This window comes from Peromyscus maniculatus, chromosome 19 (genome assembly GCF_049852395.1).
Source record: "Peromyscus maniculatus bairdii isolate BWxNUB_F1_BW_parent chromosome 19, HU_Pman_BW_mat_3.1, whole genome shotgun sequence".
In the NCBI taxonomy this organism is placed as follows: domain Eukaryota; kingdom Metazoa; phylum Chordata; class Mammalia; order Rodentia; family Cricetidae; genus Peromyscus; species Peromyscus maniculatus.
Genome location: NC_134870.1, coordinates 47511529 through 47535622, shown reverse-complemented (window position 1 = coordinate 47535622; position 24094 = coordinate 47511529). Strand labels below are relative to the sequence as shown.

The window sequence follows — 24094 nt, the reverse complement described above, 5'->3', positions numbered from 1 at the left end:
TAAGAAAGCAGGATTAGCAAGCCAGAAAGAGAAAGCCGGTAAATATCACCCCCTCCACGGCCTCTGCATCAGCTCCTGCCCCTGGCTTCCTGCCCTGTTTTGAGTTCCTGTTCTGGCTTCCTTCAGTGATGAACTATGATGTGGAAGTGTAAATCAAATAAACCCTTTCCTCCCCAACTTGCTTTGGGTCATAGTGTTTCTTCTCGGCAATAGAAGCCCTAGGACAGAAACCTACTGCAGAAGCATCCTAACATATATAAACACACACATAGAAAAGGAGTTTATGTGGGGGTCCTCTCTAATGGGAACAGTGCCTCTGCCAGACACCACAGGCTATCAAATAACCCAGTTTCAAGTATGGGTGACTTCTTTTCAAGTTGTTGTTCAGCAAGGTCCCATCGCCACCTCCCCCTAATATTACAAGTTATGCCTTTGTTCTCAGTTACCCTCCAGAAGTCGATGGTAAAAACCTCATTGCTGAATACACCACATACTTGAATCACAGGATGTGGAGAAATTAAGCTTGGTACTCATCACAGCTGGCTGGCTTTCTGAGTCCCAGGAGGGTCTATGCACGGTGCCAAAGAAGAGAGGTAAGCAACAGTCTCGCCCAGGTATGAGCCCTGGAAGACATGCCCGCTGTTGCTATAGTGGAATAAATGCCATGGGGGTAACCAACCTCTGCAACCCTCATCAGAGAAGCTTCTTTTTAATACAGAGACCCACAACTGGTCAACGTGCAGAGAATAAGAGACTGTGGAGCTCGTGTCTAAACAGGACATCCATATCATCTCTCCTCTCTGTAACACTCAGATCAAAGCAGAAGATGGGGTGGGGAGATTGTAAAAGCCCGAGGATGTCCGCTGCAAAACAGTCCTGGCCGGACATGGCGGCTCTAAGGACTCACAGTGGCTGGAGCTGCATGGCCAAGACAGTAGGCTGGGCCCATTGGTTGCTCTTTATCCACCTGGAGTGAAATGCCACCAGAAAAGCGGTTTCCTTCCTCCCCGCTTGACCTCAGATAGCCTCAGAACTGATGCCCTTTCCAAAGCTTCGAAGATCTCTATATAATGCTAGTGACTTATAATCATCAAACAAATTAAACTTTTAGGCGAAATGCAATGAGCTTAAATTAAGCACCAGAACCAAGAGAGGGCAAGAGATTGAACTATTTTATAATTTTATTCTTTTTGGTAGTAATGGGATTAGAACACTGAGCCTCTTGTGTGTTGGGCAAGCACACTGCTACCCCAAGGTCAGCCCATTAGATCAGTCGCCTCCTGAAGCCATGGGAGATCACGGTGCTCTGGTATCTGGACAGAGGCGAATGCAAAGGCATGTCGGCAATCTTTATCTCCGGTGGGCCTTTCTTCATGATGACTTTCCGGTCTTCGCCATGGCAAAGCCGCTCACTGTGACCCCAGAACAGAGAATCTTCCAAGGGGCCAGCATAGATCCCACACGCATCTGCTTGCTAAGAGAGAAAATATTCTGCTGAACAGCACCAGACGTCATTTTCATGTTAGATTTAAAGACTTTTTCTTTTCTTCCTCCCGACCCAAGTAACTATATTAGAATGTATTACTAATGTGGGTGCTGAGAATTGAACCCAGGTCCTTTGGAAGATCAGTCTCTTACCTGCTGAGCGATCTCTCCAGATCCCTACCCCTACCTCTACCCCCTTTTATTTTAAAGGAAGGATCTCACTAGGTAGCCTTGGCTGACCTGCAACTAGCTATCGAGACAGGGCTGGCCTTGAACTCACAGAGATCCTCCTGCCTCTGCCTCCCAAGTGCTGGGATTAAATGTGTGTGCCACCATGTCTGGCTTTTTCTTTTCTCTTTAATGTTTAAATTACATTTATGTAAGTGTGTCAGCATCTAAGAAAAATGGAAAGGGAAGAATAAGCTAATAAGAATATTAACAGTTAGTGTGAGCATGCTATTTCATTTCATTCTCTTTTTATAGTTCATGGTAACTTCTTAAGGTGGAACTCTGCACGCACACACACACACACACACACACACACACACACACACACACAGAGTCACTGGTAATATTGTAAAAATTGTTGGGAACACATTAAACTACATTGTAAAAGTGAAACACCCTTAAACTCGCTAAAGATCCAGCTGAAGGCGTCAGCTCAGTGGTACAGTGTGCTCAGCACCACAGGAAAGCCTGAAGGGTCAACCCTCACGCCTAAACAAAAGCAAAACAAAACACAAGGAAAAGAGGGGCTGAGGAGATGGCTCGGATGGCAGAGGCTGTCAGGTCTAATGACCTGACCTCAGTCCCCAGGACCTACATGGTGAACCAACCAGAGCATCCCCACACACATGCTTACACATAAGTGGTAGTCTGAATGTACACATGCTTACACTTGTGGTAGTCTGAATATAATTGGCCCCCATAAGCTCATAAAGAGTGGCACTGTTAGGAGGTGTAGCCTTGTCAGAGTAGGTGTGGCCTTGTTGGAGTAGGTGTGGCCTTGTTGGAGAAAGTGTGTCATGGTGGTGGTGGTGGGGGCTTTGAGGTCTCCTTTGTTCAAACTATACTCAGTGTGGTACACAGTTCGCTTCCTGTTGCCTGCAGATCAAGATGTAGGACTCTCAGTTCCTTCTCCAGCACCATGTCTGCCTCTATGCATTCCATGTCCTGCCATGAGGATAATGGACTAAACCTTTCAAAATGTAAACCACCCCAGTTAAATGTTTTCCTTTAAAAGAGTTGCCATGGCCCTGGTGTCTCTTCACAGCAATAGAAAGACAGAATGAAACATACTTTTTATAACAACAGTGAGTGAACTTCTTTAATACACTGAATTTTTCCAATTTCAGTTCATAAAGTTTGTATCTTGTATTTCTAATAAGTGAAAAAGGTAGTTAAAAGTAGTGACTCACCATGTAATGCTATTCATTTTTTTCTAATTTATTTATTTTTATGTCATGTGCATTGGTGTTTTGCCTGCATGTATGTCTGTGTGAGGGTGTCAGATGCCCTAGAACTGGAGTTAGAGACAGTTGTGAGCTGCTATGTGGGTGCTGGGAATTGAACCCAGGTCCACCAGAAGAGCAGTCAGTATTCGTATACCACTGAGCCATCTCCAGACCCTGCAATGCTATTTATTAAGCCAACAAATTATATAAAATAGATCCCAATATCAAGACTGAAGAAAAGCCAGTCACGGTGGTACACACCTTTAATCCCAGCATTTGGGAGGCAGAGTCAGGTGGATCTCAGTTAGAGGCCAGCATGTCTATATGCAAATTCCAGGATAGCCAGGAATATACAACAAGGCTTTAACACACACACACACACACACACACACACACACACACACACACACACACACACCTCAAAATTGAAGAAAGTCTTAATAAGCGTATGTAGACTGGTATTTCATACCTGTGTTTTAATTTCTTTAGGTTTTTGTTGTTGTTGTTGTTGTTTTGTTTTAAGTATTAGATTAAAACTCATATTCCAGGCTGGGTGGAGGTGGCACATGCCTTTAATCCCAACACTCAGGAGGCAGAGTCAGGCAGGACAGCTAGGGCTACACAGAAATATCCTGTCTCAAAAACAAAAAAACAAAAACTAAACCAAAACAAACAAAAACCTCCATATATCTCAAGGAAAACATAACTTTTAAAATTTTATAGCATTGTGCATGAGCATTTTTTAAGGAAATAATTGAGCCATGTTTTATAATTTATTTTATCCCATGTAAACATCATTTCTAAGACTTCTTTTCGTCTTGCCAAAACATATTCCTATTCAACATTAACTATTCAATTGAAATTTTCAAATTATTTATGCAATAATACATTTTAACTCTTTAAAGAAATAACTTACTAGATAGGTATGGTGGCTCATGTCTGTAATCCTAGTACTGGGGAAGCTGAGGCAGGGGGATAGCCATGAGTTTCAAAGCCAGCTTGGGCTACATAGTGAGTTCTAGGAGAATCTGGGCTCCAGAGTTGAGACTCAATTTGAGAGGGGGTTGTAGGAAGGAGAAGGAAGAAGAGGAAGAGAAGAGAAGAAAGAGAGGAGGAAGGAAGGGATGGAAGGAGGGAGAGAGAGAGGGAGGGATGAAAGAAGGGAAGGAAGAAGGGAGGGAGGGAGGACAGGGAAAAGAAGAGATCTATAATGGTCAATCTGAATTTGGAAAACGTTTTCAAATTGGCTAGTAGCACTGAGTGGGCAAGTCTCAACCTGTAAATCCAGCCCAGCTCTTCCTATGGCTCTCTCTTTGAATAGTCAGCATCATCTAAAAACATAGCTCCAGTCCTGTAGCTTCACTGATATTCACGACACCTACGCCTGCTCAGCCTCCAACCCTGCACATGAGTGTATGTGACCTCAAATGCTGTCACCTGTCCATTTTAAGTTTGCATTTGGGTTACTTTTTGTTTACATGTATATATGAAAATGAAAATGATTTTTTTCCGTAGCTATACATGTCTTAGAGATTAAATTGGCTTTAGTTTTATTATCACGTTTAGTTTATTTAGTGAGCCTGTGTGCACAGGCCAGAGGACAACCTGCAGGAATCAGTTTTCTCCTTCCATCCTGTGGGTCACAGGTCAGCCTCAGACCGTCAGGCTTGGTGGAAAGCATCGTTATCTCTAACAGCCATAGGCAGGCATTAACCTGAATATTTGTGAGAAGATACCTGCAGATTCACATTCCTGAATTTCATGTTTTCTTTCCAAGGCATAACATAACGTGATGGGAACATGCCTTGCTTTATTGAGAACCGTGGCAAGTGAACGTCATCACACCTGAAGATTAGGAAAGGAGAAAGGGGATTAAGTTAAATTGTGTCCACGTCATTCTAAGACAGCAGTTCTCAACCTGTTGGTCATGACCCCTTTGGCGGAGGAGGGCGGGGCGTCAAATGACCCTTTCACAGGGGTCACCTAAGACCATTGGAAAACACAGACATTTACATTGTGATTCATAACAGTAGAAAATTGACAGGAAGTAGCAATGAAAATAATTTTATGGTTGTGGTGGTGGTGGGGGTCACCACAACACGAGGAACTGTATTAAAGGGTCGCAGCATTAGGAAGGTTGAGGACCACTGCTCTAAGGAATGGATGCAGTTGTGTTCATCACATCCTACATCTGCAGGACAGAGAGCTGTGCTGCTGAGGTGCATCTAACAGCAAGCCAGCCCTCTCAATATCTCAGCAGCCAGCCAGCTGGACGTGGGAGCTCAGGCCTTTAATCCCAACAGTTGGGACGCTAGAGGATTGCTCTGGAGACCATCCAATCTACCTATTGAGTACTGGGCCAGCTAGGGCCAGAGTGAGACCCTTCCACAAAACAAACAAACCAACCCAAGTATCACCAAGATCAAGTTAGGGCTGGGTATGTGTACCCCAACTATAAATGTACATACAACCCAGACTTTGATTTTGATTTGGGAAGTGTGTGTGTGTGTGTGTGTGTGTGTGTGTGTATGTGTGCGCACGAAGATGCCTTTCAGAGACCAGAAGTGGGCATTCGAGCCCCTGGAGCTGGACCTAGAGGCAGTTGTGAACTGCTCAGTGTGGGTGCTAGGAACTGAACTCTGGTCCTCTGGAAGAACAGCAGCTGCTCTTAACCACTGAGCCTTCCCTTTAGCTCTACAGTTTAGTTTGAAGAGTGAATATAGTACACCGCAATTTGCTTCATACCTATGAATTGTCCAAAGGGAATATACAGCCAGAAAAAAGGAAGAGAAGGAGGGAGGGAAAGACTAATTTGGATTCTGGATTTATCCAAGCTCTATATTTAAGTCAGACTCACTATCCTTGCACCAACTTTTCTCTATGGAACATTAAACTTTCTATATAAATGCTAAGAAGCATGTATGTGGTGGTTCGAATGAGAATGGCCCCCATAGGTTCGGATGTTTGAATACTTGGTACCCAGTAGTAGAACTGTTTGGAACTGTTTGGGAAGGATTAGAGGTGTGGTCTTGTTGGAAGAGGTGTGTCACTGAGAGTAGGCTTTGAGGTTTCAAAAGCCCTTGCCATTCCTAGTTCTCTCTCTCTCTCTCTCTCTCTCTCTCTCTCTCTCTCTCTCTCTCTCTCTCTCTCTCTCTCTCTCTCTCTCTCCTCTGCCTTGTGCTTGTTTATGAGATGTGAGCTCTCAGTTGCAGGACCACGCCTGTCTGCCTGCCTGCTGCTATGCCCCTGACATGATGGTCATGGACTAATCCTCTGAAACCATAAGCTTCTTAGAAACTCTTTCTTCTACAAGATGCCTTGGCCATGGTGTCTCTTCACAGCAACAGAAAAGTAGCTAAGACAAAATTCAAATTTACTGTGCTCTCGTAGATCTCAGACCACACAACAAATCAGCAACAGAAACCCCAGGACTCACTGAGGGTTGGTGGTACACACCTGTGATCTCAGCTATTTGGGAGATGGAGGCAGAGGCCTCACAAACTACCGACCAGCATGGGTAACTGAAGGAGACACTGTCTCAGAAGCGGGAGGAAAGACTGTATAAGTCAGAGGGGATGGAGGACACCAGGCCAACATGGCCAACATGGCCCACCAACTCAACCAAGCAGGCCTCACATGGGCTCAGAGACCGAAGCGGCAAGCACAGGGCCCGCATGGATCTTCGTTGGGGCCTCTGCACGTCATGGTTGTTAGCTTGGTGTTTCTGTGGGACTCCTAACAGCGGGAGCGGGTGTATCTCTGACTCTTTTGCCTGCTCCTGACTCTATCCTCCTACTGGGTTGCTTTGTCCAGCCTTGATGTGAGGGCTTTTGCCTTGTCTTAGTGTATCTTGTTTTGTTTGGCTGTCCTCTCTAGGAGACCTGCTCTTTTCTTAAGAGGAAACAGAGGTGGAGTAAAAAAATCTCGCAGGGCGGTGGTACACGCCTTTAATCCCAGCACTTGGGAGGCAGAGGCAGGTGGATCTTTGTGAGTTCGAGGCCAGCTTGGTCTACAGAGTGAGATCCAGGAAAGGCGCAAAGCTGCACTGAGAAACCCTGTCTCGAAAAACGAAGATTAAAAAAAAAAAAAAAAAAAAAATCTGAGGGAGAGGGAAAATCAGGGGTGGGTAGGAGTGGAGGGAAATGAAACCGTGGTCAGAGTGTATTGTGTGAGAGAACCTATTTAAAAAAAAAAGTTTGCAGCAGAGATGACCGGGAAGTTAAGAGCACTTGAATATTCTACATGAGGACAGGGGTTCAATTCCCAGCACCCACACTGAACAACTGCCAGTTCCCCCCACATCTAATACCCCCTCCTCGCCTCCAAGGACATGGACACACACACAGCGTGCTTGCCCATAAACTCATGCAGATACATACATACATATAAGTAATGGTTTTTTAAATTAAAAAAAAAAACAGAAAAATAATCATTTTAAGGGGCTGACAAGGGCAGGGAACGCAGTTTAGGTGGTAGAGAGCTTGCCTAGCACACATAAGCTTGGGTCCCATCTCTAGCACTTCTTGGTGGTGCACACCAGTATCCCCAGCACTCCAGGTGGGAGCAGATCGAGTCCAAGGTCCCTCTCAGCTCTATAGGGAGGTCAAGGCCAGCTTGGACCACATGAGAGCCTGTCCTGGGGGTGCAGCGGGGGAGGCTGATGAGACTCAGTGGTAGAGCACCTGCCTAGCTTGTGAGGCCCTGCACTGTGTCTAAGACAACACAATGACCCACCGCCCAGAACCCCGAGGTCCTCCTCACTTATTGGCAGGCTTAGATTCGTTCCCTGCTGCACCACTGTCGTCCAGTTTCGGTAAAGCAGGACAGGCATCTTTTTCCAAAGCCATCACTGGCAGCAATGACAGAATTCTCACTTAGAACCTCATACAGCCCAATTCTGATGAAACTGCTGCTGTTGATGTAACAATCATCCTAATGCCACAGCAACCCTTGAGAGCCAGCAATGTGCAGCTCAGAGCTATATTCACAGTGTCTGTAAGTCTCTTCATGAAAAACATTATTGATTAAGGCATGACAATAGTTGGAGCCCCTGCACATTTGACAGACACAGGAAAACATGGTTGGATTAGAACCTAAGGATGCAGTTCAGTTGGTGGTATTTGCTCAGGAGGACTGAACTTTTGGTTCAATTTTTAACACTGTATAAACCAAGTGTGGTGGTGCAGGCCTGTAATCTCTGCGCTTGGGAGGAAGAGGCAGGAAGATCAGATATTCAAGGCCATCATTGGCTACATAGGGAATCTGAGGCCAGCCTGGTCTACATAATGAGTTCTAGGATAGCCAGAGCTACATATTGAGATCTTACCTCAAAAAAACAAAAAGAAAAAAAGCTTCTGACATTTGCTTTCAACAAACAAGTGGCAAGTGGCTTCCGTACAGACTAAGTTTCTGTCTTCAAGAGTGCTCAGAAGGGGCTAGTGAGATGGCTCAGCAGATAAAGAAGTTTGAGGTACAGGCCTTACAACCCAGAAGCCACTTAAAGGGGAAGAGACACCTGACTCCACAGAATTGTCCGTGGACCACCACAAGCATGCTGGGGCCAAATGCACGGCCCCCTCACTCTCCTCTCAAGCACACAGTAATAAACAGCTCTTATCAAAACTTGCCAAAAGGTAGTAGAACATGGTGGCATGAACCAACCCATAATCTCAGCACTACTTAGGCAGAGGCAGAAGGACCCTGCCCACCCTGCAGGAACAATTGGATGTCAGAGCTGATAATTTATGCAATTTATGCATATTATAGCATATTTTAATGGAATGTGTTGAAACCAAAGCATAGTTCAGCACAAAGATAAATCAGGAAAAAAAGCTTCTTAATGGCATCCAACAGTGAGCTGGACAGTGACTGCAGGTGGAACGAGGCGTTACCAGTCAGTACATGCAGCAGAGTGAGAAGCAAGGCCCGTGCTGTACGCCTGTCAGCTACAGCCATCCATCTCTAAACACTGCTATCAATGGCAGCATCGACTGCTCTCATACACGTTTACTTCAAGCAGAAACAGAAACAGCTCTCCTTCCTCAGATTCAGTGCATAGTACAGCAACCTCAGTAGAAATGGAAACGATGTTTTTTTTACAAAGGTTTATTCTTCAAAATGTCCAAAATGTGCCTAAAAGATGTCCAAATCCTGAGTGTGGTCCACCTCGATGGCTTCCTCAGCATCCAGCTTGGTTTCACCAGCTCCTTCCTGGGCTTCATCAAGAGAGGCCAGGGCCTCATTAGTGTCACTTGCAAAAGTTTCTCGTGATGTATCATCATCCTCTTGAAAATTTAAACTTTTAATAGCTTGTTTCATTTTTTTCCCCAATAGCTGTGTTCTTCTTTTTCTAGCAGCCTTTTTATTTTCATATTCCTTTTGATTTTCAATGTAGAAAATATCCTGAAATAAAAAAAAAAAAATTGGCTAAAAATAATAAACAAAAACCATCCCATATTATTTGTTATAGGTACATTGAGGCGGGACTTTTATAGTCATTTTTTTTTTTTTTCTCACAAAAAAGGACTAGTCATCTCATTATCAGAACAGAGTTCATGATATTAAGTGCCAACTGCTATATTCGAAACCAATCTACTGTTAGGTAGGCCATGCTTATTCTACCATAACACATCATCCCACATATGTGTTTGCTAAAAGAAACTACCTGGGGAAATTTTGTTTAGAATTTAAATAAACTATAACTGATAACACACACACACACACACACACACACAACCAGAATAAACGATTTACTACTACTAACTTTGAAACATCCTAACTATATATGACTACAAAACTATTTATGTGCTATGAAATTAAACTAACCTATGTAAGAACATGCTACTTGCAAAATGTAACAACAATTCTATCTCTTCAAAATATTATTGTAGGGCTGGAAAGACGGCAGTTAAAGCGATATTGGCTTGACGGAAAATTCCTTACAAATCATTCATACCTTCTCTCAGGAGTATTACTTTCCCCAGGCAAGTCCTGAGCATACCCTCCACCCCCCACCACACATACTTTCAGGAGACATCCTTATCTACTGGAAGGTCTTCCTTAGGCCTTGGAGGCTGTGACACACATAAAGAAGCCAGAGGTCTCTTCATGAGGCTATGAAACATTTGTCCCTGTACTTGCTCAGGAACAAGATAATGAAAACAAGGAAACTTTAAAAGGTCAACAAGATTCGGTGGGCTATAAGAACTGGTCACAGTTGAGCAAGCCTCTTCCCACTGTCCACTCAGGCAATGACGTGACATGTACAGCAACAAAGTTAGTTACATTAGCTGAAGTTACCATGCCAGAATTTGAATAGCTGTAGCAGCTTTGGCCTGAGGATTTTTCTTGGGCACTCTGACCTTTAAGAGTTAATAATACACTGCTTGGGACATGGCAATATGCCTGGGGTGGCTTGAAGATTTTGTTTTGGTCTAGCATTCTTGTAGCAACAACCAGAGCTACCAGCCTGAGAACAGGCTGTCATATGCCTCTAGATTCTTAAAAATTAGGTTATAGATTCTTAAAATTAGGTTACCTCACAAGTAAAAATGTTAACTCTTCATCAATTGTGTCAAAACTTAAAGGGAAACGACTGGAAATGATAACTCTGTTCTGTCATATTTTATTAATGAGCAAAAGGGAGTGAAACACATGTCCAAAAACAAAAATGATATGATCGATGTTTTGGAACAACATGAATATATCCCTGTTTACTAAATTCTGTATAAATAAAGAAGCACTCTGGATGCTAGTCTGTCAGGGCTGCAAGATTCTCCCAACCATCATGGCTGACTCCTTACGTCCTCTGCTGAGACCTGTCCATAGCCAGGGATAGCTCCCAGCAAGGTTGTAGGCCTTAGTGGCCAGCTCTCTTAGTCACTGAGTCCTCTCATTGGCCCTACTGCATGTTCTTAAAACTGATTCTCAAAATGCTAGACCAGCCCAGCAGTGGTGGCACACATCTTTAAACCCAGCATGCAGGGGGCAGAGGCAGGCAGATCTCTGTGAATTCGAGACCAGCCTGGTCTACAGAGTGAGTTCCAAGACAGCTGGAGCTGTTAAACAGAGAAACCCTGTCTCAAACAAACAAACAAACAAACAAACAAACAAACAAACAAACAAAAACAAAACAACAAAACAAAAAGAAAAGAAAGACTGAGTAGAAGTCCAAAAAGTACTATGCATCTTTTCTCTCCTATTTCTGAAACAGGATCTCATCTAACTCTGGTGGCCTCAAACTCAGAGATCCACCTGGCCCTGCCTCTACCAAAGGGCTAGGGTTAAAGGTGTGCACTGCACTCCTATGCCCGGCTCCCCTCTATCTTCTGAAATGGGATCTTCCCTAGACTGTGCAGCCATCCTCCTGTCTTTGCTTCTGGGTGCTGGGATTACAAGTGTGGGCCCTAAGGACACAGCCATTGCCATTACCTTAATTTGCTCTTCACTGATGCTAGGAGTGTTCTTCAGGAGATTCAGAAAAACCCCACCGGGTGTTCTTCTTCGACTACCGTTCTATGAAAAGGAATGAAAAAAAATTAAACTACACACACTTCCATGGGCAATTTTTTTTGAGAATATTTCAAATTTATTCTTTGACAATTTCATACATGAAGACTGATTATTTATTTAACAGTGCTGAGACAGAAGTCAGGGTCTCTACCATGCTAGGAAAGTGCCCAGTCACTGAGCTAGAACCCCAGTTCCCAGACCACGGGCTCCATGAATGACCAGGACATATTTGAATAGAAGTATGCTTATGGAGACAGCCAGTACCAGATTTGAAACCCAGATCTGATTCTGGTTTTGTTTTGTTTTTTTAAGAATTTTAGATTTAAATATATACATTGAGATATATGTATCTATTGCTGTTTCCCACCAGTCATGATGGACATATTCTATAAAGTAGTCACAAACACTGAATTAGCAAATATTAAAACACAGCTCTAGACATAATGTAACATTAGATTTGGGCAAACTTGAGTCCTGTTTAAGGACACTTTATTTAAAACAATCTGGTGGGGTTAAGGGTGTAGCGCAGTGGAAGAGGGCATATTTTGCACAAGACTGGGTTTTAATCAACTACCGAAATGACAACAAATTAAAAATCAACCAACCAAACTGCTTGCACACACTTATGGATTCACTGATACTGGATAATGACCAAAAGCATTACAAATCTTTATTAAATGGAGCTTACTGAATAAACTTTTCCCTTACGGCATGCCACAGTGCTCTTGAGTTGACAAGTGTTAGTTAGTACCCTCAGACTACCCATGGAGGCCAGCTGACCACCAGAAAATACAGCACAGAAATGTGAAACACATAGCACTATGTAAAAAAAAACCTGGAGAAGGACACTAGCTCACAGAGCAAGAGGTAAAGCTCTGATTTAGCATATTCTAGAATGAAATGTGCACTTCAGCCAATCGAAGACCCCCAAGAACTGTATTTTAGTAAAAGTCAAAGTGAAATGTGAGCACAAATTCTTCCCCACTAGAACCTGCCCCATTTCTTCTCTAGTCTTATGTGGTGGTTCAAATAAGAACGGCCCCACAGGCTCATGTTTGAATGCTTGCTGCCAGTTAGTGGAACTGTTTGGGAAGGATTAGGAGGCGTGGCCTTGCTGGCGGACACTGGGGACCTGGCCAGTCCGAGTGTTTCTCTCTGCTCATGTCTGTCTTCAGATGTGAGCTCTTGGCTACCGCTCCAGCGCCATGCCTGCCTGTCACTACACTCACAGACTCCAACCTCAAACGCTAGGTCCCAAGTTCAATGTTTTCTTTTATAGGTTGCCTTGGTCATGGTGTTTTAGCACAGCACTAGAATAGTAACTAAGACATCTTATGTCCTATTCTCTCCTTAATTTTATTCAGCCACAAAGACCCCCTTGTTCCTATCAGGCACCAGGAAGAGATTAGGTCAACATGCACAAAGTTCAAGCCCACTTTTTTATTTAGTCCAATGTGGATTTTCTTGCTTTAAGTTTTAGTTTTGAGCCTGATATGTGGTGCACACCTTTGATTCCAGTACTCAGAGGCAGAGGCAGGTGGATCTGTGAGTTTGAGGCCACTTGGTCTACATAGTGAGTTCAAGGGCAGCCAAGGATACATAGAAAGATCCCATCTCAAAAACAAACAACAAAAACAGTTTTTAGTTTTGAAAAGATCACACTGAAATGCCAAGTACCTTGAGTATTCTTGGCATCCTGCCAAACTTGGCACGCACGGCCAATTCTTGCTCACTCTGAGCATTTCTGGCCTAGCAGGTGCCTCCTCTCCCGTCGTCCACGCTGTCATACACATGGCCTAGTCCTGCAGCACTTAATGCTTTGCCGTTTAAGCCTGTTCTCATCTCTACCCTGACCACTTACTTACTCCACCCTCTTCCTTACACCTTCTTCACTTGATCTATTTATTTCCCCTTAGTGCATAGACTTGCCAATACACTCGAAATTATATTTATTACTCTTAACATTTTTTTACATTAATTTTTTTCAAGAAAGGTGTGCATACATGTGGAGTTCAGTGGACAACTTGCAGAAGCTAGCTGGCTGTTCCACGCCATGACTCCACCATGAGTGAATCTAGGGAGGCACTCAGATCATCAAGCTTGGCAGCAAATGCCTTTACCCACCTAGCCATTTCAAAGGCAACTATTTATTGTTTCTTTTTTTTTTTTTTTTTTTTTTGAGACAGGGTCTCACTATATAGGCTGGTGAGTCGGAACCTTACTAGGTAGGCCAGCTCAGTGATCCTCCTGTCTCTGCCTCTCATGTGCTGGGATTGTATGTGTCACCAGGCCTGGCTTTATAATTATTGCAATAAACTCAGTTTTTCTTGTCTTCAACCTCAATATCTCTCAGTACAAAGTAGGCACTCAATTATTCAAAGAGGATACATCAAAAGCGCACTTGAATTCACATCTCAGTATTCAGCAGACCAGTATTAACCTACTTGAATATAGTTTTCTTTTTTAAAAAGTTACAATAAACCTTTAATTTCATGTTCAAGTAAATGAAAATCTAAACAAGTGATATGACTAATTTTATCTTTTGTTGCTGATTTCTATAATTTAAGTTTATAGGCTGTTTTTTCAGCCAATGCTATCAATCTTTTTTCAAAATGTTCATTTTAAATATGATATGTGGTAGTGTGAATGCTGGTACCCAGAGGCCAGGGGCATCAGACCCCCGTGGGGCTGGAGTTAAAGAAGGCTGTGAGGCATCCAGCATGTGTGCTGGGAACTAAACTTGCGCCCTCTCCAGAACACTATGTGCTCTTAACCCTTCAATCCTGCAGGCTTCTTCTCTCTCTATTCCCACAGCTTTTTCATCTACTTCAGTGCTGTGCCTGCTGGGTAACACACCAAACCAAGAGCAGCAGGAGAGAAGGAAGACAGTCACACTCTCATCCTTACCTCACAGTGAAAGCTGAATGAATGGAATCTGGAAAACCACCTTCTAAGTGATACTGCCCTTGGCCTTGCCAGAGAAGACACAGTGAACTGTTTTTCTCAACCCCTTTCCCACTCCAGGGGCTTTTTCAGATGCCTTTCCTTCTTACCCGACCACCCGTGAACTTTCAATACACGCAGGTATACTGTTTATCCGTTTGTGAGCTGACTTATATCTGAAGCAGGGTCTTGCCCAGGCTGTTCGGGAACCCCCAGCAATCCTTCTGCCTTGGCTTCCTGAATGCTGAGACTACAGGCAAATCCCATCACACCAAGCTCGACTTGGGTTTTACAACTTCAGTGTTTTCAAGACAGGGTCGGACTCTGTAAACAAGGCAGGCCTTGCACCCATGATGCCTGGCATTAAGCTATGTACCCTATGTGTACCATCTCATCTAATCCTTAGAGCACAGGATTCATCTTCATTTTCTACTGAGGAGACGGAGCACAAGGAATCGAATAATTGAGCTAAAGTACAGTAAGCTGTGCTCTAAAACCAAACCCTTCAAACTTGACCTTTCAGTTCCTTCCCAACAGTTGTCAATGTCTGAGGATAGCTGGAGGAGCCACAGTGAAACCCTGTCATCAAAGCAGGGGTGGGGAGGGCAACAGAGAGGCGAGTTTATTCTGCTTTAAAAAAAAAGGGGGGGGGGGCTGGAGAGATGGCTCAGAGGTTAAGAGCACCGACTACTCTTCCAGAGGTCCTGAGTTCAATTCCCAGCACCCACGTGGTGGCTCACAACCATCTGTAGTGAGATCTGACACTCTCTTCCATATACATAATAAATAAATAAATCTTTAAAAAAAAAAAAAAAGCCAGATGATACTATAAAACCAGCCACAGGCACCAGGCAGTGGTGGCACACATCTTTAATCCCAGAACTGGGAGGCAGAGGCAGGCACACTGTGGAATAATCCTTCTGTACACTATGAATATGTATTATTCTCATTGGCTAATAAAAGTGTACAGGCCAGTAGCTGGGCAGGAAGTTAGGCGGAAGAGTCAGACAGACGCCAGCCAGCCGCCAAGCAAGCAAGACATGTAAGAAATGAGGAAACAAGCCATGTACCAAGTGGCAAATATAAATAGAAATATAGGTTAATTTCAATTTAAGAGTTAGCTTGTAGTCTGGGTGGTGGTGGTACATGCACTCGGAAGGCAGAGTCAGGCAGATCTCTGTGAGTTTGAGGCCAGCCTGGTCTACAGAGGGAGATCCAGTACAGGCACCAAAACTACACAGAGAAACCCTGTCTCAAAAAAACCCCAAGAGTTAGGTTGTAACAAGCCTGAGCTATGGGCCAAGCATCTATTAATTCATATTCAGCCTTTGAGTTGGTTATTTGAGACCGGGCAGTGGGGACAGGAAATGTCTGTTTACAAAGGCAGATCTCTGTGAGTTTGAGGCCAGCCTAGTCTACAGAGAAAGTTCCTGGACAGCTAGGGTTACACAGAGAAACCCAGTCTCAAAAAACCAAAACCAACCAACCAACCAACCAAACAAAAACCCAAAACCAAACCTAGAAACAGTAAAGCAGTCTTACCATTATGAAAAGACCACCATTTTGTTCAACTTCAGCAGTTTCCATCAAAAGTTCAATGGCCTTTTTGGTCCCAATTATCCTCACTACTCGGGCTATCAGGTCTTTCTTCGGTTCCTGTAACCTGTCAAGAACACAAAGCAATTACTACTTGTTGAAATCTATTCCCCAGTATAGTTCTCAACTGGAACCCAAACCTTACTGCTAACACCTGCTTTTCTTTCTAATCGCCATCCATTAACCATGGAGTCACTGACACAGAACAAGCTGCTCTTTCAGTCCCCAGAGGATGTTAACCTCAATTCTATATTAACTCTTAAACTAAGCCTCTTCATTTGCCTTGTTGGATTATGGCAGTTCTCAAAATAAATAAGCATGCAGAGTGAGGTGAATGAATTCAACTCTAAATGTAAAGACAATAAACTGGTTCACTTCTGCCAAACCAAGTAACAAACATATAATATGCTTTCAGTTATTATGCTTCAAAATTAACCTTTCCAATATCTACAAATGATTTCTTATAGTTCGATCCTAACGGCCTTACCTAATCTGCACACGTCAATTCTTTCCAATGTCAGACACATTATTTTCATTCTGTTCTTCAGAGATCAATGATTCAGGGAGCTTAAGTAACTCTAACTGGGTCAGACAGAGCCCATGGTCCCCGGAGATAAGAAAAACAGTGCAGAAGCCTTTTTAGTTTCCAATCAGACCCAGTACCTTGGTTTCTCCTCACAGGAGGCAATGCAATACTGTGGAAAAAGTATCAGACTAGGAGGAGCAAGAGACCAAGGTTCAGCTTCAGGTCTGACCCCCACAAAGCTGACGACCTTGTGCAAGCCAGGTAACTACTGGGCCTAAGCTTCCTTATCTCCAAGGGAGACTTTAGTTTATAAATTCTACATTTCCTTTCTGAATGCAAATTCCAAACTTCTATCTAAAATTTTCTGTATGTGTAAGTGTATTGTCTGCATGTATGTCTCATGTTTAATGCCCAGGGAGCCAGAAGAGGATGCTAGTGCCCTGCCACTGGACTTGAAACCCAGGCCTGATTCTTAATTTTTTTTAAAGTTTTTTATTTTTTGTGTATGAGTGTTTTGCCTGCATGTATGCATGTGTACCATGTGTACTCAATGCCCACAAAGGCCTAAACAGGGGGTTAGATTGCCTGGGACTGGAGTTACAGATGGCTGTGAGCTGCCATGTGGGTGCTGGGAATCAAATCTGGCTCCTCAGGAAGAACAGCCAGTGCTCTTAACTAATAACCATCTCTCCAGTTCGCAAACATCTTGACTATTAAAACCAAACTTACCAGTACTGGTGTTGCCTGAAACACTGTTTCCCTAACAGCAATATTTATTTTCAAATATGTAACTAGTGACGACTTAGAGCTAATAAAAGTTAATTAGAATCTGAACCTGTGAAAAATGCATGAGTTGTCAATTTAGTATCTGCCAAATAATTCTAATTACCCAAAAGAAATGAAAATATATGGCCAAAGGATTTGATTTGCAAGCAAAGGTTCACTAACAGCATTACTCATAATAAACAAATGTAGACTATCCATCAGTCTGGATATACATAAATCTATATGCATCCAGTAAAATCCCAGACTATTGTAGTGAATGCCTGTAATCTCAGCCCTTGGGAGGTAGAAGCAGGAGGAGAGTTCAAGACCCACCTTGGTACATAGTAAGTTTCAGGCTGGCCTGGGCTATGGGAAACCTTTCTCCAAAACCAAACCCCCAAATCACACAAAAAGCAACACCCCTTATTTACAAATTAAGAAAATAAGCCGGGTGGTGGTGGCGCATGCCTTTAATCCCAGCACTTGGGAGGCAGAGGCAAGTGGATCTCTGAGGTCAAGGCCAGCCTGGTCTAGAGCTACACAAAGAAATCCTGTCTTGAAAACAAACTACAAAAAAGGTATAATGCATGGCTGCATCTGTATGGCAAATTTACAAGGACAGGAAGTATACTTGTCTGGGAAGGAGAACAAGGATATTAACAGTAAATGGATATATGGACATAGACAAAGAATTTTACTGGAGAGAAAAGGTTTTAAATGCAATGGTTATAAAAATATAATAATAATAATAATAAAGCAATGGTTGTAAAACTGGATTTGTCTCCATAAAAAACACCTGAAAATGAGTGATTATTATATTAACATATCAGTTATTTTAATTTTCATTTCAGAAATAACATTAAAATAATTATATCCGTTTATTTGTGTGTGTGTGTGTGTGGGGGGTCATGCCATGGCACAAATGTGGAGGTCAGAAGACAGCTTGCAGGAGTTAGTTTTCTACTTCCACCACATCAGATTAGGGGGGATTAAACTGGCACCAGGCTTAGTGACAAGCGCCTTTACCAGCTGAGCCACCCTGCCAGGCTCCCCCTTAGAGACAGTATCTCATCTAGCCCAGGCTGGCATCAAACTCCCTATGTAGCTGAGATGATCTTAACCTTCGGATCTTCCTCTCCTTAGTGCTGTGATTACAGGCATGGAACACTATGCCCAGTGTATGGGGTGCTAAGGATTGAACTTTGGGTCTCACACATGTCAGTCAAGCACTGTACCAACTGTGCTAGGTCTCCAGCTCCAAGTTATCTTTGTTTTTTTTTTTTTTTTTTTGTTTTTTTTTGTTTTTGTTTTTTCGAGACAGGGTTTCTCTGTGTAGCTTTGCGCCTTTCCTGGAACTCACTTGGTAGCCCAGGCTGGCCTCGAACTCACAGAGATCCGCCTGCCTCTGCCTCCCAAGTGCTGGGATTAAAGGCGTGCGCCACCACCGCCCGGCTCCAAGTTATCTTTGAAAAGACACAATGCATTCATAGTCAAATATGCCCTGGGTTAGTTCCTTTAAGAAAAATAAAATAAAACAAAACAAAAAACCCTCAGCCAGGTGTGGAACACACACCTTTAATCCCAGCTCTGAGAGGCAGAGGCAGGTGGATCTCAGAGTTTGAGGCCAGCCTAGTCTACACAGCAAGCTCCAGACAGCTGGGACTATAGAGAGACCCTAAAAACAAGTGAACAAATGAACAAAACAACCCTCACAAAGGAATGTATTTAGCATCTACCTTACTCCCTGTAAAGACCAGCTATGTAGTCCAGTGCTTACCTGAAAGCAATTTCATCAGCCACTTTCTCCTGAGCGTCGTCTTCTGTGATCTCGTAGCGGCCTTTGTAGTTCATTTCCAGTCTGTGACCCAGTCTCTCTTTGACGGGTCGCTTCCGTTTGAGATGACCCTGCCCGTTCTCTTCTTCCTTTGACCCAGGTTTTTTGTCACCACGCATATATTCATCTAGGTCTTTGTCTAACTCTTTTGTATACTCTTGAGATTCCCGCTTCAGTTTCTTAGCAAGCAAATAATTATAGGTCTCAGACTGCCTGCTTTTGTCAATGGTGCCCTCCATCCCCAAGATGCCGAGTTCAATGGCCACTGCATCTTGATTTTGTTCCTGGAGCACGGCACCCCAAATGTTGTTCACCTTCTTTCCTCCGTTGAGAGCGGTTTTCTGACTGCTCTGGCCAAACGGGAAAGGCTCTGGTTTGGGAGGAGGATTAAAACATTTTTGTCGCTTGTGTTTCCAAGGAGAGCACTCTTCATCTGAATCCACACTCTCCTCACTTGAATCCACATTCTTAACTGTCCGATAGTTTGATACCGGCGCGCATGCAACACTGCCCTCACCTAGTACTTTCTGCAAGGGAAAGAAATCGGAGTCAGTTCCACAAAACATTCATTCCACCTACCACGGGCTATTTTTTTACAATGATGTAGTACTGCGCATGCCTGTCAGCCCAGCATCCCAGAGGCTAAGACAGGAGGACCAGAAGTTTAGGGACACCTTAGGGTACACGGTGGGTTCAGGCCTGTCTGAGCTGCACAGCAAGGCCTTCTTAAGGAGAAAAGGAGGGAGAAAGAATGTAGGAGAGATTCAACTGGAGCACCCAAAACAATCATGCTCCAAAGACATCTGAAATAATCTAGTCCCTATTAAATTAACTCAGTTCTGAAAGATCTCCTTCTACAAAACTTACCAAAGCCTTTACTCCTCACCTTTAAAGACCACGTCTGTGAGACTGACATACACAGTAATTGTTACTGGCAGTTAAGACAAAGTTTGTTATCTTTCTCTCCAAAAATATATTTTCTAGTTGGGTGTATCAACTTCCTTTATATGGTTCTGTGGCTACTCCTTTAAGATTTGATGGGATAGTAGAGCTTAGCAACCCACAACTTCAATCCCAGCACTCTTGGGAGGCAGAGGCAGGCAAATCTCTGTAGGTTCAAGGCCAATCAGGGCTACATAGTAAGGCCCTATCGCCAAAAAAAAAAAAAAAAGATTTGATGGTAAGCTCCTATGGGGAAGAATACCAGACATATTACTTTTTTTTTGTTTGGTTTTTTGAGACAGGGTTTCTCTGTGTAGCTTTGCTCCTTTCCTGGAACTCACTCTGTAGACCAGGCTGGCCTCAAACTCACAGAGATCCGCCTGCCTCTGCCTCCCGAGTGCTGGGATTAAAGGCGTGGGCCACCACGGGCTAGACAGAAATATTACTTTTAACTGCAGGTTTCATCAGGTGTAGTAGTGCACACCTTTAATCAGCACTCAGAAGGCTGAGGCAGGAGGATCCTGGTTTTAAAGACACTTTGGGCTACAAAAGAGACCCTGTTTCAAAACAAGCAAACAACAAAACCACTCAAAATTCAGACTTCACAGCATTGTTAACCAATTACTAATGTAAAAAAATTTTAAAGGGGCTGAAAAAATAAGGTCCTAGTATTAATATCCTAAGACATCTACATGTGAAGATAATCACTTAAAAAACTTTAACAACTGACACTGGCGGTGGTGGCCCACACCTTTAATCCCAGGGCGCTGGGGAGGTAGAGGTAGCAGGATCTCTGAGTTTGAGGCCAGGCTCCAAAGCTACACAGAGAAACCCCGTCTGAACAAACAAACAAAAATTAACCACCACATACAAACTACACAAATTTATGCTGTATAATATGATGCTTCAATATATGTATATATTTCACAATGATCAAATCAGGGTTGTTAGCTTATCTAGCACTTTAAATCATTTCTTCATGGTGAATAGATCCTTTTATGGGGGGGATAAGTGTGTACATTACACTCGGCTCATGAGTACAGGGGAATTGAACTCAGAGCCTCCTGCATGCTAGGCAAGCACTCTACCATTGAGCTACATCTCCACCCCCTGGCTATTTTGAAATATACTCTAATTAGTCACCCTACTAAGCACTGCAGCCCTGAGTTTACTTCTAACTCTAAATTTGCCCTCCATCGTTGCTTTTTATACTAAACACAAGACCAAACATTCGTTGAATTCCTCTTAGGTATTTAAAATGAGTGAGATGACTCAAGCCATTAAGTGAATAAATAGTTCGCCGGTGATAACCACGGCCAACACTGGCCAGGCCTTACAGTGTGCAGTATTCCGCCTCATACCTTTACACCCGGGGGCGGTCTATCATGCCAGTCCCACCTGAACACCAAAACAGGGCAGTTAAATATTTTGCAGACGGCGGCGGTGCCAAGGATTGAGTGCGGGTAGCCTGGCAGGAAAGCCCTCGGAGAGAATAACGGGAGTCTCAGAAAATCAGCAGGCTGCCTGGAGTGCTAGTGCTCGGTGATCACCCAGCACTTCTGGGGTGTCAGAGGCAAGACGACAGCTCCAGTGCCAGATCAGCCGTGGGCTACACCGCGGGATGCCATCCATCTACCACCCTGGGCGGCCGAAACAAAGCCTGGTGCCTCCATGCAGCGCGTGGAAGCAGACCAAACTCGGTGGTGGGCGGGGGGGACCACGACACTGAAGACCGGGCCCCGAGTACGCAATGAGCTCCCTATCCACCCGCCAGGGTCAACATAAGAGCATCAGAAGCAGTTTCAGCTCTCCGTTCCCCACCTTTGGGGGCGGAAAAAAAAATCTGTCTCCACGGGGCGGCTGTGCAGAAGCCGGGAAGTTCGCAGAAGGCAGGAGCCGCAAGAGAGCGGGGTGCACGCGTGTTCCGGGAAACCGCGAGGCCGGGTAGCGGGCTGGAGCGCCGCCGCCGCCGCGGCCTCCGACTCCTGCATCCCCGAGGCCTCCCGCGCTCCCTCCATCCCGGCCGCGCTCCCTCCCCCGACCCCCGACCCCCCGGCGTCTGGCCCCGGCCCCCGCGCGCCCTCTCCTCGCTCACCGCCATCTGCATCGGCCTGTCGCTGGGGACCACCGTCATGTCGGAGTCCGAGTCGGAGAGCTGCCCCTCTTCCATGTCGCCAGCTTCCAGCGCCATCTTCCCGCGGCGGCGCGCGCGCAGGGTCAGGGGAGCGCTTCCGGCGGCGGCGGCGGCTACGGCGGGCGGGCGGCGGCGGGCGGAGGGAAGGCCTCGCGCTCCGCCGCGCTCCGCCGCGCTCCGGCGCCCCCGTGCGGCCGGGCCCCGCAGAGCCTCACCATAGCCCGACTCGCCGCTGGGAGGCGGGGTCCGCGCGCCCGGCGACTTCCCCGCCCGCCCTCCCTCCTCTCCCCGACCCACGGTAAGGCGGTGCTCCCGGGATGCCGCTCCCCCGGATGCTCAGGACGGCCCTTCCGGCTGCCGGTCTCCGCCGCCGCCGCCGCCTCCAGCTCCGCTCCCCGCCTCCCTCGCCTGCTCTCCCGAGGCTCGCACGCTCCCGCCGGCTCGCTCCCGTTCCCGGGCGGCCGCCTTGGCTGCCGCTGCTTTTCCTGAGTCCCCGCCTTAGGCTAAAAGTAACGAAGCCCTTCTTCCCGAGATGATAAAAAAACGGCCCACCCACCTCACCCCGGGGTGTTTAAGCGAATCGAGGCTCAATTATTTTTAAAGTGCCGTTAATGGTAATGATAGGCCTTTATGGTAATGTTTATTTTTTTTTCCCTTTAACCTTAGCTGGTGGAGGCCAGGGCTGTTTGAGCCTCTGTTGTGCAAGAAATAAATCATGTTACAGCTGCCACGCCATCTTTGTGAGCTTTGACCTTCTGGAACCAAAAAACAAAAATAAACCCACTTCTATTAACTAAATAAATGAATCAATAAATAAATCATGTTCCATTTTTCAGTATGAGGTGGTTTGGGGCTCAATTACAGATAAGCAGGAGGCGCGAGCCCACCCCCTACCGCCACTGTCCCCAACCATACCCCTGGCTTCCCTGAGTGGGCAGCTGGTGCCCGCTTGTCTAGGCACCCCAGTTTATCCTAGAGTTGAAAAGTTACAGGTACTCTGCCGTGTGACTGAGCCAATGATGATGGGAAAAGGGAATCCCAAAGCCCAGGAGATACAATAGATTAAGGCTTTAATGTTCGGAGCCAAAAGGATGGGGAGTTTGGGGAAGGTGCTTTGCTAGTTGAGAGCAAAGGTTATGTAGCTCTCTGGAGTACCAGACTATGGGAAGAGGGCCTTTAAAAATCACTGTTTCTCAAAAAACCAAAGCCACCCTCCCAACACACACACAAAATGACTGTTTCGTGCCAAACTGGTACACCAGTCCTTTTAGTAGGCAGACATTTGTGTATACTTGAAAAACAAAACAACCGAATTATTGTTTCATGCCAGAGTGGTACGCTAGTCATTTTAGTAGGCCAATATCCATGTCTGTAGAATTACTGTAAAATAAAAACTTTCACTTTTCCTAGTCTCTTGACTTTGTTATTACAAAGCGAGGGTTCTCGTTTCTCACATAGTTGAAAGGTTTTAGTCCCTTCCCCGTGACCTAAGCCAAGGACTCTCAGCAGAGCAACTGAAAGCATTACATAGACACACTGCAGCTGGGTGGGTATGTAAGGAGTGTCCTAGCCCATGTTGCAGAGCGTGGATCTTTTCTCGCAGGTTTCCAAAGGGAAAGGGTCTATGCTGTGTGACCGATGAGTAGTCCACAGTACCCTTGTAACCAGGCAGTCTCTGAGCCCTCAGCAGCAAGGGCTGGTGGTGGGTGAAAGGGTCTTGAGTTGTGAGGAAGGGGGCGTGCAGAGGATGAGCCCATTTAGTTAATGTGTATCCATCCTACAGGCTCTGTCACTAATAGCTCCTGTCGCCTTGGAGTCTGTTAGCCTGGGGCCTTTGGACAGATCTCTATGGGGGAGGAGACATTGCTTCAGGCTGGCATAACCTGAGCAGAGTCTCTTATCGG

At 44.9% G+C, this 24094-nt stretch overlaps 2 protein-coding genes across 2 annotated transcripts; both read right to left on the bottom strand.

Annotated features, from left to right (window-relative positions):
• Positions 1-1163: 1163 nt before the first annotated feature.
• Spmip10 (sperm microtubule inner protein 10) lies at positions 1164-7849 on the bottom strand. The gene is made up of 3 exons (XM_006997936.4): positions 7701-7849; positions 4676-4784; positions 1164-1474 (listed from the first exon to the last, which is right to left on the bottom strand). Exons 1-3 carry the CDS (start codon positions 7784-7786, stop codon positions 1265-1267), a joined length of 405 nt encoding a protein of 134 aa, XP_006997998.1. The 5' UTR covers positions 7787-7849; the 3' UTR covers positions 1164-1264.
• An 831-nt stretch (positions 7850-8680) lies between these two features.
• On the bottom strand, positions 8681-22313 carry Phax (phosphorylated adaptor for RNA export). The gene is made up of 5 exons (XM_042263882.2): positions 22152-22313; positions 19058-19641; positions 15936-16056; positions 11370-11453; positions 8681-9341 (listed from the first exon to the last, which is right to left on the bottom strand). The coding sequence occupies exons 1-5, from the start codon at positions 22245-22247 to the stop codon at positions 9072-9074; spliced, it is 1155 nt and encodes a 384-aa protein (XP_042119816.1). The 5' UTR covers positions 22248-22313; the 3' UTR covers positions 8681-9071.
• Positions 22314-24094: the final 1781 nt, after the last annotated feature.

What these genes read in the sequence shown, in the direction of transcription:
- Spmip10 (XM_006997936.4), bottom strand. Translation starts at nt 7,786, where the DNA reads ATGGCTTTGGAAAAAGATGCCTGTCCTGCTTTACCGAAACTGGACGAC. An exon ending in GAATCTAAGCCTGCCAATAA is followed by an intron (nt 4,785 to 7,700) that starts GTGAGGAGGACC and finishes CCTAATCTTCAG; the next exon opens with GTGTGATGACGTTCACTTGC. An exon ending in TCAGGAATGTGAATCTGCAG is followed by an intron (nt 1,475 to 4,675) that starts GTATCTTCTCAC and finishes TTTCTCTCTTAG; the next exon opens with CAAGCAGATGCGTGTGGGAT.
- Phax (XM_042263882.2), bottom strand. Translation starts at nt 22,247, where the DNA reads ATGGCGCTGGAAGCTGGCGACATGGAAGAGGGGCAGCTCTCCGACTCG. An exon ending in GCTGATGAAATTGCTTTCAG is followed by an intron (nt 16,057 to 19,057) that starts GTAAGCACTGGA and finishes TGTTCTTGACAG; the next exon opens with GTTACAGGAACCGAAGAAAG. An exon ending in ATGGTGGTCTTTTCATAATG is followed by an intron (nt 11,454 to 15,935) that starts GTAAGACTGCTT and finishes TCCTTTTCATAG; the next exon opens with AACGGTAGTCGAAGAAGAAC.